General features: G+C 40.8%; 1 protein-coding gene across 1 annotated transcript in view; it reads left to right on the top strand.

Moving 5' to 3' along the window:
* The window catches only part of brinp1 (bone morphogenetic protein/retinoic acid inducible neural-specific 1), a 173,471-nt gene that overhangs the window by 38,574 nt on the left and 119,003 nt on the right, over positions 1–15,894 (top strand). The window contains exon 2 of the mRNA XM_061699284.1: positions 2,568–2,835. Within this exon, the coding sequence (XP_061555268.1) occupies positions 2,618–2,835 (218 nt within the window). The 5' untranslated portion in view covers positions 2,568–2,617. The remainder of the gene's footprint in view (positions 1–2,567; positions 2,836–15,894) is intronic.

The raw sequence follows: 15,894 nt of genomic DNA, 5'->3' as shown, positions 1-15,894 counted from the left end.
TGAGTAATTTATTTTCGACTGTATTACCAAAGAGTGACGTTTGAGCCCTTTTTAAGTGTGCTAGTGATATTTAACGTTAGGTATCGAGTTGTTCATCATCTATTTAGTGGGAACAGATTAGGCCCATTACATTTAGTCTGCGCTTTTAAGATATTGTCTAATAAAGCATGAAATAGGAAAGATTTCACCCAGCCACACTTGATAGCGCTGTCGGCCATCCCCCCACGGCAAGGGGCCAAAGCTCTATCAGTGCAATTACAGATTTAAAAAAAAATAATAATAATAATAATAATTATCGTTAACTCAGACTTAATTTAACTTCGGCGGACAGCTCCCACACGCGCGGGTTGGTGTTTTAATAAGAGAATATTAAAACAGGAAGTCTCCACAATGAGGATGTGTAGTATTGTAATGAACCTGAGGAATAAGGTGTTTATATTGTTCTCAAACTGTTACAATGACACTAAATACATTATTATTCTTATTCACAGCGTGTAAGTATTGTAAATGATGTGTTACATTGCAGTCTGGTTTGAACACACTAAGGGATTATCTCTACGCTATTGTAGTCATGATACTGTTAAGTACAAACGGATTCACAAATCCTTAATGTAGTAATTTTTTAGGTTTCTTTTTAGGTTAGTTGAGGACAAGCTTGAAGGCCTCGCCCTTCATAATTTATCGAAACATGCTCATGTTTATTATTGTAATGAATTGTTGGCATATTGAGAGCAATAATACATTCAGGCAAACTGTCTTTTCTGCATTTTGGCTGCCGGTCAATATATGTTCCTAGCAAAGATAGATGACCAAAGATACAGTATATTATTTGTTGTAAATTACTAATAATTTTCTGACCGATTTAAGAGAAATTGGATCATTTCCCACTTCACAGTGTACAATGTGTCATGGAACACGAATGTGCTGCAGGACAGTGGGTGGATTCACTGATTTATTCAACAAGTAACTCGACTGGAAACAATCCTCAAATTACGCCATTGAAATGGTGCGTGCTGTGGTTGCACTTTCCAGGTTTGGTATATAACAACCACGAGTGCTATAGTTATGATTGCGTGTCTTTTGTTCAAATGTGAACGCTATCATGTGAAACCTGGAGCATACTAAATGTGTTTTTACTGGGCAACCTTTGGAAGTGATTATTAAAAATGCCAACGTGAACACAAAGTGAACCAGGACCCAAAATGTGAACACAGCCATAATAAAATATTTCATGAAGAAGCCTTTTATACCTTGTCTTGATAACAATTTAATGCTATAATCCACAACATTTTTTGGTTTTAAAATAAAACTAATCTTCACCCAAGCCACTACAAGTGGAGATGGCACAATGCTGATTAAGCCATTCAGGTCCTCTAACATCTTGCTGCACTAGTCAGTATATTTAGTGAATGCCCTATTCATTCCCCACGCTGGCCCAGTTGGTGGCGCATTGCAAATGATGGCACGGAAATGACCACTGTCCTTCAATTCGTAGTATAAATGTGGAATCACATATAAGGGGCATAACATGCATTACTTAAGTCATATTGAAGCGACAGCTCTGTTATTTTGTTGTAATGCAGAAGTCGAGCTTAGGGAGGTGCCAAAAGTTACATACTATAGCTTTAAAGAAAAATACGGGATGGTTACTTGATTGTGATGGGTAACAGTCTTTAAGTAAAAGGAATAGTATCTAACATTTGGCGCCCCCTAAGCTCAAATTCTACATTACAACAAAAGAACAGAGCCGTCACTTCAATATGACGTAGGCATTGCGTGTTATGCCCCTTGTACTGTATGTGATTCTGCAACATTTTAACTATGTTTTGAATGACATCATTTCCGTGCCGTCATTTGCTTTGCTCCACCAACCTGGACAGTGCAGGAAATGAATAGGGCATTAACTAAATATTAAAAATAAGATATTGACAAATACAGCAAGATGTTAGAGGAGTGAATAGCTTCATTGGCATTGTGGCCTGTCCTCAAGTAGTGGCTTGTGTGAAAATGACCTTTTCAACCAAAACAGTAGGTGATTATAGCTATAAGTAAAGGGTATGTCACAGGTTGCTTTTTAACACTTATAATTTGGTTCTCTGGTCTGACTCAATTGATGGTTTTGTAGTGTGTTTGCTCAGCTAACTGTGGACATGTAACCTGTGAGCATGTTGCAGGATAACAGCATGCCTTTGTCTCAATTTGCTCAAGATGTTCCCCTTGGGCTGTGTTTACACTGACCCTAACCCGAACCATAATCCTAACCCACTAATACTGTAACCCTAACCATACCTAACATGCTAACTGCTTACATGCTAAACCAAAGACTCATCTTTTAATACCATGTGATCCATCATTTGTCACCGTTATGCCATTTATGGTCCATTCTGCCAGCTGGATCAGAACAACGTCTGACTGGACTAAAATGAAGATGCATGAAAACACCTTTATTTTCTTTGGACTTTAGGACAATTAACCTCATATATGGCTAAAATTGTCATCTAATGACTCTCTTTCTCTTCCCACTCCCTCCCCTTCTCTCCTTTTATTCTTCTTGTCTCGCCCATCAGGTCTCCACATAATGGAGCGAGAATGAACAGAGAGCGGCTGAAAAAAAAGCATGAACTGGAGGTTTATTAAGGTCATCTGCTTCCTGTTTATATGGGACCATATAACAGTTCAGTCTTCCCGCCAAGACCCGTTGGCCACTGAGCAACATGTCGCCAAGCAGTATGACTGGCTCATCTCCGACCGCGGACCGTTCCACCACTCACGCAGTTATCTGTCCTTTGTGGATAGATTCCGCCAAGGATTCACGACCAGATATAAAATTTATAGGTGAGTGCTCGCTGATGCCGCGCACTATTTTGAGACGGCACTTGCAAAAAGCTGCATGTACATTTTTAACTTACTAACTATGCATTTTTTATTATAGCGTGTTGTCGCTCCTTATTAGATATTGATGAGGCTGTTGCTTGCTTATTTTGAGTGCGAAATGGTTTTTTTTCCGACGAGCAGAATAACAATTTTCAAGTAGTTAGACTTTACCACGCCGAAACACCCTCCATAAATAGAGGGCATTTATGGCTCCATTTTTATAGCCCTTAAGTCCAAAAGCGCCTCGCAGCATTTCATTGCATAGCCTCTTATGCAACCCACTCACACCCACATCCACACGCTGGTGATGATGGCAAGGTGCAAAGCAACTCGTCAGGAGCTCTTAAGTGTTTCAAGTCTTGCACAAGGACACTTGGGGTGTGTCGCAGGTGGCATAACTTTATAATTACGAGACGGTCACGCTGACCTCCCGAGCGGACCACCCCCTGTTAAGGACACAACAGCTGTATAAAATCATTAAAACATATATTATTATTATTATTAAATTATATTTATGAGGCAGAAAAGCTTTTTGAATGCATTTTTAGGTTATTCACACATATTCACAATGCTAATTGTCTTTCAAGACACCATCTCCATATAACATAAGATAATCTTTTATTTACGCATGGACACACAATACTGTGGAGCGACGACATGTCAAATTTTATCAGAAGGATAAACAGTTGTTAATGACGCTGCTGCCACGTAAGATAAAATCATCTTTAATCCTGCGGGCAATTTATTATTATTATTTTTTTAAACAACCGTTCTGCAGTTCAAACATGGATGCACGCAACATTGTGGAGTAACCACATGTCAGAGTCTACCTGAAAGCTAATGGTTGTTAACGACACTGTTGCCACGTAAACATCCTTTGTAATTCCGCATTAATAACTTTTGAAAAATATTTTTGCTGTTTAAACATGGACACACACAACATTGTGGAGTGCCCACATCTTAGAGTCTACTGCAATAGCGTTAATAACGTCACATGTGAGTTCATATTCAATGCTGTGCTGGCAACAAATAAAATATGCCCGAACATTGCTTCTTCTGAGACTATTCATGTGCTTTGGTAGGTGCTATTGTTTTGGTTAGCATCGAACACCGCAGTCAACTCTTAAACTGTAGTGCCTACAAAATGTGTTAATAACAGTTGGTAGCCCTTTTTTTCCCATATGAAAAAAGAATGCATGTATTTGAAGGAGGTGTCCAGTATTTGATCCAAATGGACCATTACAGTGAACCGGGATAAGGACTAAGCTCGCGAGCATGCACGAGTAATTGATACCATCCAGAAAAGCTTTAGAATTTCTTATAGATGCCACAAGATGACCGGAAAGCAATACTTCTATTGCTTTGGCCTGAGCACATCCATCTATCCATCCATTTTCCATACTGCTTATCCTTACCTCGCGGGGGTGCTGGAGCCTGTCCCAACTATCTTCGGGCGAGAGGCGTGGTACACCCTGAACTGGTCACCAGCCAATCTCAGGGCACATGGCCTGTGCACAAAAACAGCAAATAGGTGATTTTTTATTTTTTTTTGGCAAATACTGCATCCATTCCATCCATCCATTTTCTGAGCCGCTTCTCCTCACTAGGGTCGCGGATGTGCTGGAGCCTATCCCAGCTGTCATCGGGCATGAGGCGGGGTACACCCTGAACTGGTTGCCAGCCAATCGCAGGGCACATACAAACAAACAAGCATTCACACTCACAATCATGCCTACGGGCAATTTAGAGTCTCCAATTAATGCATGTTTTTGGGATGTGGGAGGAAACCGGAGCGCCCGGAGAAAACCCACGCAGGCACGGGGAGAACATGCAAACTCCACACAGGCGGGGCTGAAGCTCTAACCAGTCGGCCACCGTGCCGCCGCAAATACTGCAGGATTGGTTTCAAAAAAAAAAAAGTGAATATGCAAATATGTATCTGCGAATATGCAGGGGTTCATTCTACTACATATTTTTGTCCACTGCACGTAAGGCTTGCAATTTTCCTCCCAGCTTGCAAACTCTGTATTGTACAAAAACCAAAGTCAGAGTAAAAATTATTTTCAGTCACCACGTTGCTTTTGACTTATCCCCTCCCGGGTTTGTTCTATCTTGCTCCTCAGCATCTCGAATAAAGTCGCCACAGCGGCTGCCTGCTCCCCACTGGGTTTCCGTACCGCTCGGTATAGTCACATGTAACAGTAAACATCTCATTTGCATAATATGTTTCTCAACTTGCGTGGGGATTGTTGCGCCGGACGATGCAATTCTCAGAGGCGTGACTTCTTAGGCGACGTTCGGCAGACAGTGTGCAGTATGCTGCATGGGTTTATTAAAACACAGATTGTGTTTGCACGGAGGGAGACGCTGGGGGAAGTTGCTATGAGCAGGTGTCGTCCTCCCCTCCTGACAAACGATTTGTAGTTTTAAATTCAGCTATCAGTGCGGGGTATGACTTCCCTGTTTACAAGACAATTAAATGAGAGAGGTTTTGCTGGATTTTCTCATCTGTCATAACAAAATATTGTTTAATCTTTTAGCTGTAAAAGGTTAGAAGACTTATCGATCAAACTGGAAAATGTGATATGCTTAGTAATTTGCTTTGAAAGGCAAGAGATGCTGTCACTTAGTGCAAACCTCCACCAAGGATGTTACTGCGAACAAAAAAACTATTTTTTTTTTTTTTGTACATGCGCACAGTAGGAGGCGAACTTCTTGGCCCACGGACATAAAAAGGGATTATTTATATTATTGAGCGGGGATAACAATCAGAATTTGAATGGCAAAAAGTGAAAATAAACTCTTTCAGAAAGTTAAAGAATTGTCCAGGGTTGCTTTTTTGTCTGTCCATTTTTTGGCAGGCCTACTTCGATTTTGAAGAATGAATTTTTATGTGACTCGAGGGAAAAGGTCAAAATAAATTCCGCTAACAAAAGTTAAAGGAACATTGTGAGTTTTATTTTGGTCTGTCATAGTTAGTAGGGTACTTCCTTGATCACAGAGAATGACATAATAAGACAAGACTGTGCTCGATTTTCAAGAGGGTGACTCAAACAGAAAATGTGAAAATAAAACATCTAGCTAGGAGGGTGATATATAGCAGGATCGTACCAAAATTGAATCTGGAGCTGCCATAACGATTTTATCAGGCTAAAATAATTAAGTTAATTCCTGGAACAAAAGTGGGAAAAAAAAAAAAATTCCGGTTGTTATTAGTTAGCAAGCTACTTGCTGGTTCATAAAGGATGATACAAGATAACAGAGACCATACTGATTTCGACATGACTCAAACAAAAAACATATTTGTATTCATTAATTAGCTAGCAAGCTACTTCCTGGTTCATAAAGATTACATAGAACAATGGGACTGTACCATGATTGATTCTGAATAGGGGAAATAGTTTATTTTAATTGAAATTCCCAAATGGTGACAATACATTCCATCAACAAGTGAAAAAAATATGAAACACTATTTGTTTTTGTTTTTCTTTTTGTTAGCTAGGGGCACGGTGATCGACTGGTTTGAGCATCTGCATCACTGTTCTGAGGACCGGGGTTCAATTCCCGGCCCTGCCTGTGTGGAGTTTGCATGTTCTCCCCGTGCCTGCTTGGGTTTTCTCCAGGTAACTCCGGTTTCCTCCCACATCCCAAAAACATGCGTGGTAGGTTAATTGACAACTCTAAATTCCCTGTAGGTGTGAATGTGAGTGCGAATGGCTGTTTGTTTGTATGTGCCCTGCGATTGGCTGCCAACCTGTTCACGGTGTACCCTGCCTCCTGCCAGATGATAGCTGGGATAGGCTCCAGCGCTCCCGCGACCCTAGTGTGGAGAAGTGGCTCAGAAAATGAATGAATGGATGTTTGTTAGCTACTGTAACAGCCTATTTTTGGTTCATAGACGATGACACAAACTAACAGGATTGTATCACATTTATGGGGTGGGGCCAACAATTTTTACCATGTCTCAAATAACAAAAAGTAAAAAGAATAGACCGCTATGATTGTTTTTGTTTGTTAAGTTAGCAGGCTACTTTCTGCTCTCACAATATGGCGTAAAATTGTAACATTGTAAAACAGTATTGCTTTTCATACTGTATCTATGTTTGTTAGCTAGTAGAAACAGAAGCAGCTGGCCGTAGCGCACTCGACAGCGAGATCCAGCCCGCTGTCACACATACACTTGCGGGTATGATAGAGGCAGTCCACAAAACCTCTCTAGTTGGAAAGCTCAGGCTCCATCCCAAGGTCATCATGGTAACAAAAGCCTGACTCGTCACTGGCCAAGCAGTCTGTGCATCTAGAGTCTGCGTGTGAGCATCTGGGTGAGAGTTGTGGCCTTCAACTGCTCCTTGCATGGGTTTCCATGGCTAAAAGTGCATCAGTGAGTGTGGCTTTCCCTGCCCACATGTGAGGAGGACATTACCTTAATTGCAAAATCTTTAAATTTTTTATTTTTTTTTGTATTTCACTGTTGTGGCATATCTGAAGTTCGCTCATAAAAAATAAAGAAAATCTGGCAACACAAAGCAAAAAAATAAAAATAAAATAACCCAAAAAAACAACCAAGTAACAGTTCCTTTGCATGTCCATGTGGGTGTGTTTTGTGTTTAAATGTGGGGCTGTGAGGGGTTGGTCTTAGAAACTTATTGTCATTTCTTGTTCAATCTTGGTTTTAATTTATGTAAACCACTTTGTGTTGCATTTGTATGTTTGAAATGTGCACTTGATTTGATTTGAATACACTTGATTTGATTCATACCTTGAAAAACTTGTAATTTAGGCCACCCTTAAGGCAAAGTACCACTGTATTTTGAAGAAAAGCATATTACCGACATAAACCGTTTTAAATTGAAAAATGCATAAAATGTCCCATTCAATATACCTTTTAATCACTTGAGACGTTTTTGATAAGCCATGGTTAAAATGAGTGAAAAAAATGACAATTTTTAAGCAATTGAATGCAGAACAGTATATTAATGGGTACGTTTGTGTCTCACTCACTGCTGCTCAGCATGACTGCTGTCAGCCAGCACACGACGACCATGGAAACAAATTGCAGTAGTGTTCTAAACAGGCCGACCCACCGGTACAAATTGACTGGTCGCCCCGGTTGTGAATTGGAGTAGCAAATCATTGCATCTTCAAGCAGCGAGGGCGAGGGAAAACGAGCGACATCAGCTGCTCTAGTGTTTTGTCGGAATGAAGCCTCGACCACAAGTCTCACCCCTATCGTGCTCTCCTCTAAGCGCCAATGAGCACTGAATAGCTTTGTAAATTTCCCCGGGGACTCTGTCAGCCTCTGCGATTTGAAGGTGGAAAGTGGTTGAATCAGATTTGCAGAGCGACAAAAACCATGTGTCCTGTTCTTTTTTTCTTTCATCATTTTTTTTCCCTCGCCGTATCATATCACAAACGATTACTCTCGAGGCACAGTGTACGGACAATGCCAACCTGATCAGCGATAAACAAATCTGGGCCATCTCTAATAACATGGGCGCGGCCGCCTAATTCCAAAGATAAACACAGCTTTTAGAGGTGCCAGCCTCTTGTCTTGTTCTCTGAAAAGGTCAGCGGCCGTGTGAAGAGGGGGAAGCGAGGAGCCACGAGGCACCAATTATTCTCTCCCTCTGCACTTAAGAGTCGCAAAAAACACGCCGACTTGAAGTAATCTTCAATCTGCCGAGTACATTTGGTGTAAAGAAGTGTGCGGCAACCTACGACTTGTGGGTCATGCTTGGCCCAGCCGGAGCATTGCATGCAGCCCACCACACAATTCTTAAGAATTAATTTTACAATGGATGTCTTTGCCACTTTAGCCCACCTTGTACTGAGCAGCCATTACAGAACTTTTTCACACATTCACATAATTTCACTCTTCTTTGCCTTCAATGTGACACTTATGTCTCTCTCTCTCTCTCTCTCTCTCTTAGACAAACACACACACATGCAATAATAATAATAAGGTTCTGTCTGAAACACCTAAAGTATTTTTGCCAGTACACACGTCTTGTATTTAAACAGACACATGTAACGCTTTCCCATGGTGTGCAACAAGTTCCATTTTGGCTTTCCTAATGTATCCAGTTCAAATTTGGTGGCAATTGGTGGATTACTGCTAACTGCCTGTGTTTTTCACAGCATTCTGTAATGAGTCGCATGTTTCCTGTCACTACTGAATGGGTTTTAGGGCATTCCATCTGGAAACCCTGAAATCTATAAATACGGTACTTGCCAGGTTTCACAATTTTGCAATATTTACTGTGTTTTCAGGTATGTTGAAGCCCTCCAAAAGGGGATGTAGTTGCTGTAATAATAATTATCTAAGCTACACAGTTAGAAAGGAATATTCAGGCTAGTATTTCCATATTTTTTCACAACTCGTGATAGCTAGGAAATACAGATATTTTAGCATGAAGCCAATTACAGGGCACCAAAATCCCCCAAAGATTCATAGAATGTAATAACTTTGAACAGTGACTATAGTTGCATATGTGCAGGCACTTTTCATTCTGTAATGTAGCAACGATGATAAATACGATATAGAGGGATTTGTAAGTCTCTGAAAATGGTGCAGTAAAAATACGCAATGGCCCAGTTTTCCATTTTAAATTAGCTTTTCCCTGCCAGTAGAATATATTCCCCCTCCTTTATGGCATTGTTGAAAACAGTGTGCCTTTAAATAAAGTGAAAGATTGGTTGTTTGATTTGATATCTGATATCTTTCATACTTCTCCGCAGGTCATTACGCCGCTTGCATATTTAGCAGATTGGACGGGAGCTGCTTCAAAAAGAGCAATCAATCAGGAGTGTGCATTTTCATAAATATTTTTTATGTCTAAATAACATCCTCCACCTCACGTCTTTGATTACAATACAATGCCGATTCTAGGCCTTCAAAATGCATTAATGGACGTTGGATTTGCATTTATATTGGATTTTGGCGTGAGGCATGCGAGAACCTGAGATGGAGCAAACAAAGAGCATCATATGAAACACACTGGTAGCCCATAAGCGAGAGAATGAGTGATGCTTGTCTGAGCAAAACAGGCTGTTGAGATTGAACCGCTAAAAGAATCAAGCAATGATACGCATCCAGTGTAGAGATCTTGCCATAGGGATAGGCAAAATATTGTTATTGCATAGTTATTTATCAATAGTCCATATTAAGTACAAGAGCTCGGACTTGACCTCTAAATCACCAGTCGCTATTCGCATTGACGGTAACGAATGACTAGCAAATCACAATCGAACTCCTTGTACTATTTCGAAAAAAAGACATTGCATTGTCCAACAAATCTTTAGCCGCCTGGTTAAGTCTTGGGTGCAGTTTTTTTTTTGGGTCGCAGATTTTGACAGAACATCAGAGAAGACAGCTGATGCATTTTGGTTGGCACGTTTTAGCAACTGCTTGTCCCTGAGCTACGCTGGTTAGCAACATCTGCTTCTCCTAAGCCAGCTAGTTAGCTTAGCTGCTAGTTAGTGGCAGCTGGCTAGGTCTCGTCAATCATCTGCCACGACGTGTTGAAAGAATCTCGCATAACTTTATCTATTTCATCTGCTGTGGTCTCAAGTCTACCATGAACATCCAGTGCAGCTCTTCATGGCCATTGGACGCCTCGTTCCCCCGAGATGATAAGTGCGACTCCATGATCGGCTGCAACTGCGCAAAGGCGCATGTGCATTAAAGGTCAGAGGACGAAGATTTTTATTTTTTTCTTGATAACTCTAGAACCCCTTCACAAACTGCATCTGCCATTTCAAAGTGATTATTTGGCAGATTTACAGCAGTTAAATCAATAAATATGATGCAGAATGCGCCTTCATTCGGTGTTGTGTGCTATTGTTCCATGCTGTTGTTCCCGTCCTTGTGTATTTGTTGTCATATGATTTAACGATGTCGCGATGGTTTATTGTGTGGCATTTGGTTGTACAAATGGTTCAGGCAGCGGCAAGAGTTTTTTCTTGGCTTTCCAAGTGAAGAAGGAATACGTGACCAGTGGATAGTGAAAGTCACTCGACAGGAGAAGAAACGTGCTCAGCTATGAGTGCCTAGCAAGCCTTCCAAACTCTGTGCCGATCACTTCGAACTGGCGTGTTTTGACTTAAAGACTTAACAGAAAGCATTGGATACAGAGGCAGAGGCTGAAACCAGCTGCAGTGCCAACTATTTTTCCTACGGCCATTGGGACCTCCACGGCCAGCAAGAGATCTAAATCTCGCAGCAGCGAAGCGGCACAGACAAGAGTTGAGCATTTCCTTGTAATACCTACCATAATAGAGTCTATTATGGTTACTATGCACTGGGAAGTAGGAAAAAAGACCCACACAGTACTTATCAGTACTGACGCCTGTACTTTTGCCTATATGACAAGCCAACAGACACGGCAAAGACTTTGTCTGCGCCGTGTTATAACGCTACTCTGTCGAGGGGAATACAATATATAGGAATACTGCATACTATGTAAAAGCTTGTGCCGTGTCACTGAAACATATCTGATACTTATAGTCATGCTCATAAATATTGGCACCCCTGGGGTGGCATTATTTCAAGCCATGACTGTATAAAAAGACATGCTTTTGACATACCGTCACATCGACCAAGTGGCCACTCTCTTTTTCTGTTGTACAAGCTGCTACTTGGCTGCTTGTCGTCGTCACTGTCTGATCGGCTCAAACATGTACGCTTTGACAATGCCAAGTTCAGTTGGTTGCTCCTGTATGTCAAAATCATCCTCCACATATTCCAACACTTTGCTCGCCATTGCGTATAGAGTGTAGCGCGCTGTTTGTCAATTGCAACGTCACTTCTGGTAGCCCTTGCGGTGGATAGAGTAACCACATCCTGGTGTCTTGAGCTTTGGGTATGTTTGGGGAGGACTCAATATGCGTCGTAAAAACCTAATATTTAGCTAAACTATGGTTGAAAACTTGCTGGAAGTTACGTGCATGTGTTACATAACATATAAACAATGCAAATATGAATTTTAACTGACCCCATAACATCTTTGTCATTTGACCTTTAAGTCAAAAGGGTGGTGGAAGTAAACAAAGGAAGTTATGCGGCTTTGTGGCATTGCAGATCTTTGGCACTCATTAGTTCGTAGCACTTTTAAGTACCATAAAAGTCGGTCTGCTGAGTGCTCTGGTGATTCTGATTCTGATTCTGATGATTCTGATTGTATGTTAGCATTAAGCTAGAGGACTTTATGTTAGACTAATGATCATGGTAGTGATGCTGTGTTGAAAGTACTTTGAATTAACATTTACGACAAACAAAAACAGCTTGAAGCAAGAACACTTGGCCTTCCATTTGGAGAATTTAGCTATCCGCCAATTCACAAACGTTCAGGGAGGGCAGAACCTCTACAAATACGAGAGAGAAAGAAATTGCCAACTGAATGTAGGAAAAAAACAATTGAAATAACACAAAAGCTAGAAGAACAATGGCATATGCTTGAGCAGAACAGCTCTGAATACTGAGCCGAGTGGTTTGTGTGCGAATTTGATTTGAAAATGTTAAAAGTTAAAAAGAAACTGAGTATCGATGAGAGTGTAATGCTCCACGGATTGGGATAATCTGCAAAGAAGATGTTACTTTGTTTGAACTACAAGAGTTAAAGCTTGGGAAAAGACAGTGGTACTTTGATTTACGACTTCATCAAGGTCAAGGTACCAATGTAGCTACACCTTATTGTCCGAACTTTACTGTATGTTCAGTTGTACATTTATTGACAAGTTTGACATTATCTTTCGCTTACAGTTCGAAGTTTTTTTTTTGTTTTTTTTTTGTATTTTTCCCCACATGTTCCGTCAAAAGGCTTTTGAAAGAATGGTGAATTGTGCAACCTCCACTTTGGAGCATCTGCTGAAATAAGACATCAAAATTGAAAACAAACATATAAAATAACATAATTATGATAATGATGATACTCCAAAATAGCCCTTAAGCAACTCAGTCGCCACATCCTTAATTACTGGATCACAGTGACAATCAAAAACCCAAAGCCAGTGGCGACAATTAGCATAAAGTGTTGGTCAAAGTGTTAAGCTGCTCATTTGCACATTGTTGGCTCCGGGTGAGTCGCTGTGTACGTTATCGGCTTGGAAATGTCACAAAGATGCAATTCCGCACAAATTGGCCTCTTCTGATAGTTTACGTGCTTGTATGATGAGCAGATTTTTGATATGTAATCTGATTTAGAATAGAATAAATCCTTTATTAGTCCCACGATGGGCACATATGCAGTTTACAATTGTAAATTGCAGATTGTCCTCGTTACACAATTAAACAATCAAAAATCCAGAAGTGTGTGGCAAATCTTACATAAATAATAAATACTTTATATGTAGATGTGAATGGTAAACTGTACATAGCTACTACATAAACTGCACAGAAAAGGATATGGACAGCAGCAAGAATAGTTGGCAGTACAGTATTGTATGTAGCAAAAAAATTGTTGAACTATACATGACTAAATAATACATAAACACACTATTATACTGTAGTATACTAGAATAGGAACCAAAGCAGTAAAAATAGTTAGAAACATTGAATGTAGCAACCCCCATCCCACACAACCCCCCCCCGACCCCCGTCCGCAGAGAGGACACCAGCAGTGGATTTACAACTATACATTTCGAATACAAAATTGGAAACACAACTAGTGACAACTATACCTGAATACGTATATAAACAATACTCTGCTGTACTATGCATACTGTATATGCAGATGTGAACGTGAACAAAAGCAACAACAATAGTCAGCGTCATTGTATGTATGTCTTTGTAATGTACCTCCCTCTTCCTGGGTGCTTGATTCAATATGTTGTGACATATGCCATGATACAAGCACATTATGCGTCGCGCTAATAGAACATTTCCTCGTCATTGTTAATTATGCCTAATCAGTCCGCAGACAAGCCTTGAATTAATTATCCGTACTTCTCATTTGCATATTAAAACTTCTCTTCTCCAACCCTGCTGTCTAATTTTAACTTTTTCTGTCAAACACACTTGAACATTTATTCTTTTTTCATGCTTTTATTTTTGCCATGGCTGTTTGTTTTTAAACTGCAACGAGGTGCACCATTTGTCTCGACTCGGGGTCTCGCATTAGCTGGGATGAGTTGTCTGTAATTGGAAAGCTGATTTGATGGAGTACACAATTTTGCAGCGGCCATGTTTAATTTAGCAGGTGTACTACTATGGTAGCCACGGGAAGAGAAGGAGATGAAGAGGCGGCGAGGTGACAGGAAGTCAGGATGGATGAAACAGACTGAAGAATAGAGGAATACAAAAAGGGTGGGTGGGAGGGGGGGTCCGTTGGTAGCCATTAGGGGACAGGACAGGAAGGCGCTAAAAGTAGGGGGTAAGCACAGTAAGTGGTGGAGACATGAAAGCAGGTTTGGTGTGTTTAGTATCAAACAAACGAGCACTGGCGGTGAGGTCCTACTCAGGTGTGAGGAAGGAGAGGATCTGTTGACTCAACCACACAACACACCAAGAAAAAACACATTATTTTTATATTAAAGTTGCCATCTCATCATTGCTTTGTTTAGAAGATCACATTTGCTGGCTTGTCTGACAAGTTGAGTAATTTCTGGACGACCACACAAATGACTATTTTTAGCCCTGGAAAAGATAATGGTTGTTTTCAGCTTAAAATGGTGAACGAGAGTCAGAGTGTCATGTTGAATATAGGAAATTATTAAAGGAGACATCCACCCATTTTTGCATATGGCTTATCCTCATTAGGGTTGCCGGTGAGCTGGACCCAATCCCATCTGATTTTGGGCTAGAGGTGGGGTACAGTCGGGACTGGTCGCCAGTCGATCGCAGTGCACATATAGACAAATAAGCATTCACATTCATAAGGACAATTTAGAATCTTCAATAAATCTAACATGAAAACAAAAATAACCTTGCCTGGAAAAGAAACACAAAAGAACAAATAAAAACTTTGGTGACATTGCAGTTATTGTGAGAAAGATATTAAGACACTTTAATCTATTCTAAGTCTAAACAAAAGGGGAGGCTGGGGGTGGGGGCGGGGGGACTTACTATTTTCAGTCCCCAAAGGCAACCGGACTGTTCTTGTTTGTTAAAGACGTTTCACCTTTCATCCAAACAGCTTCTTCAGTTCTAAATTTTATGTGTGGAGTCGCTCTATTTACGCCTTGATGGGCGTGTTCCCTGGGGGTGGTCAACAATATGGTGTAGCTGGTTCATCCCAAGGACAAAAGAAGCAAACACAGCCATGTTGTTTCCTCAGTGCAGTGAGGAGTGCAAACCACCTCTACATTGGAGAAAGGCGCATTCTGGATAGGGAGGACCGCTGGTATAAAAGAAGCCATATCAACTCAAACTATAAAAGCCATCTCGAAACAGAGGAGGTGGTTTGGGGCATCCCCTATTATCTGCCGATAACAAAGTCCTGACATCTCTCCCTCCAAAGATTGCCCCATTCAACAGAAAGAGCGGCCCCAACCGGCTGTTTTACCACAAGTCGAGTGAACGACTGATTGGTATGCAGGACAGTCGTTTCGCTAAGTACAACAACAACAACACCGTATTGTTAACCACCCCCAGGCAGCACACCCACCTAAGGCATAAAGAGGGACTTCATACATAAAATTTAGAACTGAAAAAGTCTTTTGGATTAAAAGTGAAATGTCAAACAAGAACAGTTTAGTCGCCTTCATTCAAACTTTGCAAATTACCCTGACCCGGACCTACACCAACTATTTTTGATAAAACATAAAAACAAGAACGATCTTGAGTAGTTTTATGCAACCTGGTAAAGCAGCATGGTGTTCATTCGCCAATATTTTTCTTTTTATATACGCCTCGCTCCAAGTAACTAAAAAATTCATGTTTGTGATCACGAGGCCCCTCAGGCAGCAGCTGTTCGGTTCGTTAAAACCTTGTGTGCTGCATTCCTTTGTCTGTACAAGCTCTCACTTTGGTGTATTACTGCACCACAACATGTCTTTTTTGTGTCCATATACAGTACGCTGTGC

This window comes from Phycodurus eques, chromosome 15, assembly GCF_024500275.1.
Source record: "Phycodurus eques isolate BA_2022a chromosome 15, UOR_Pequ_1.1, whole genome shotgun sequence".
Taxonomy (NCBI): Eukaryota; Metazoa; Chordata; class Actinopteri; order Syngnathiformes; family Syngnathidae; genus Phycodurus; species Phycodurus eques.
The sequence above is the reverse complement of the archived record's forward strand: the minus strand, read 5'-3'. Positions and strand labels throughout refer to the sequence as shown.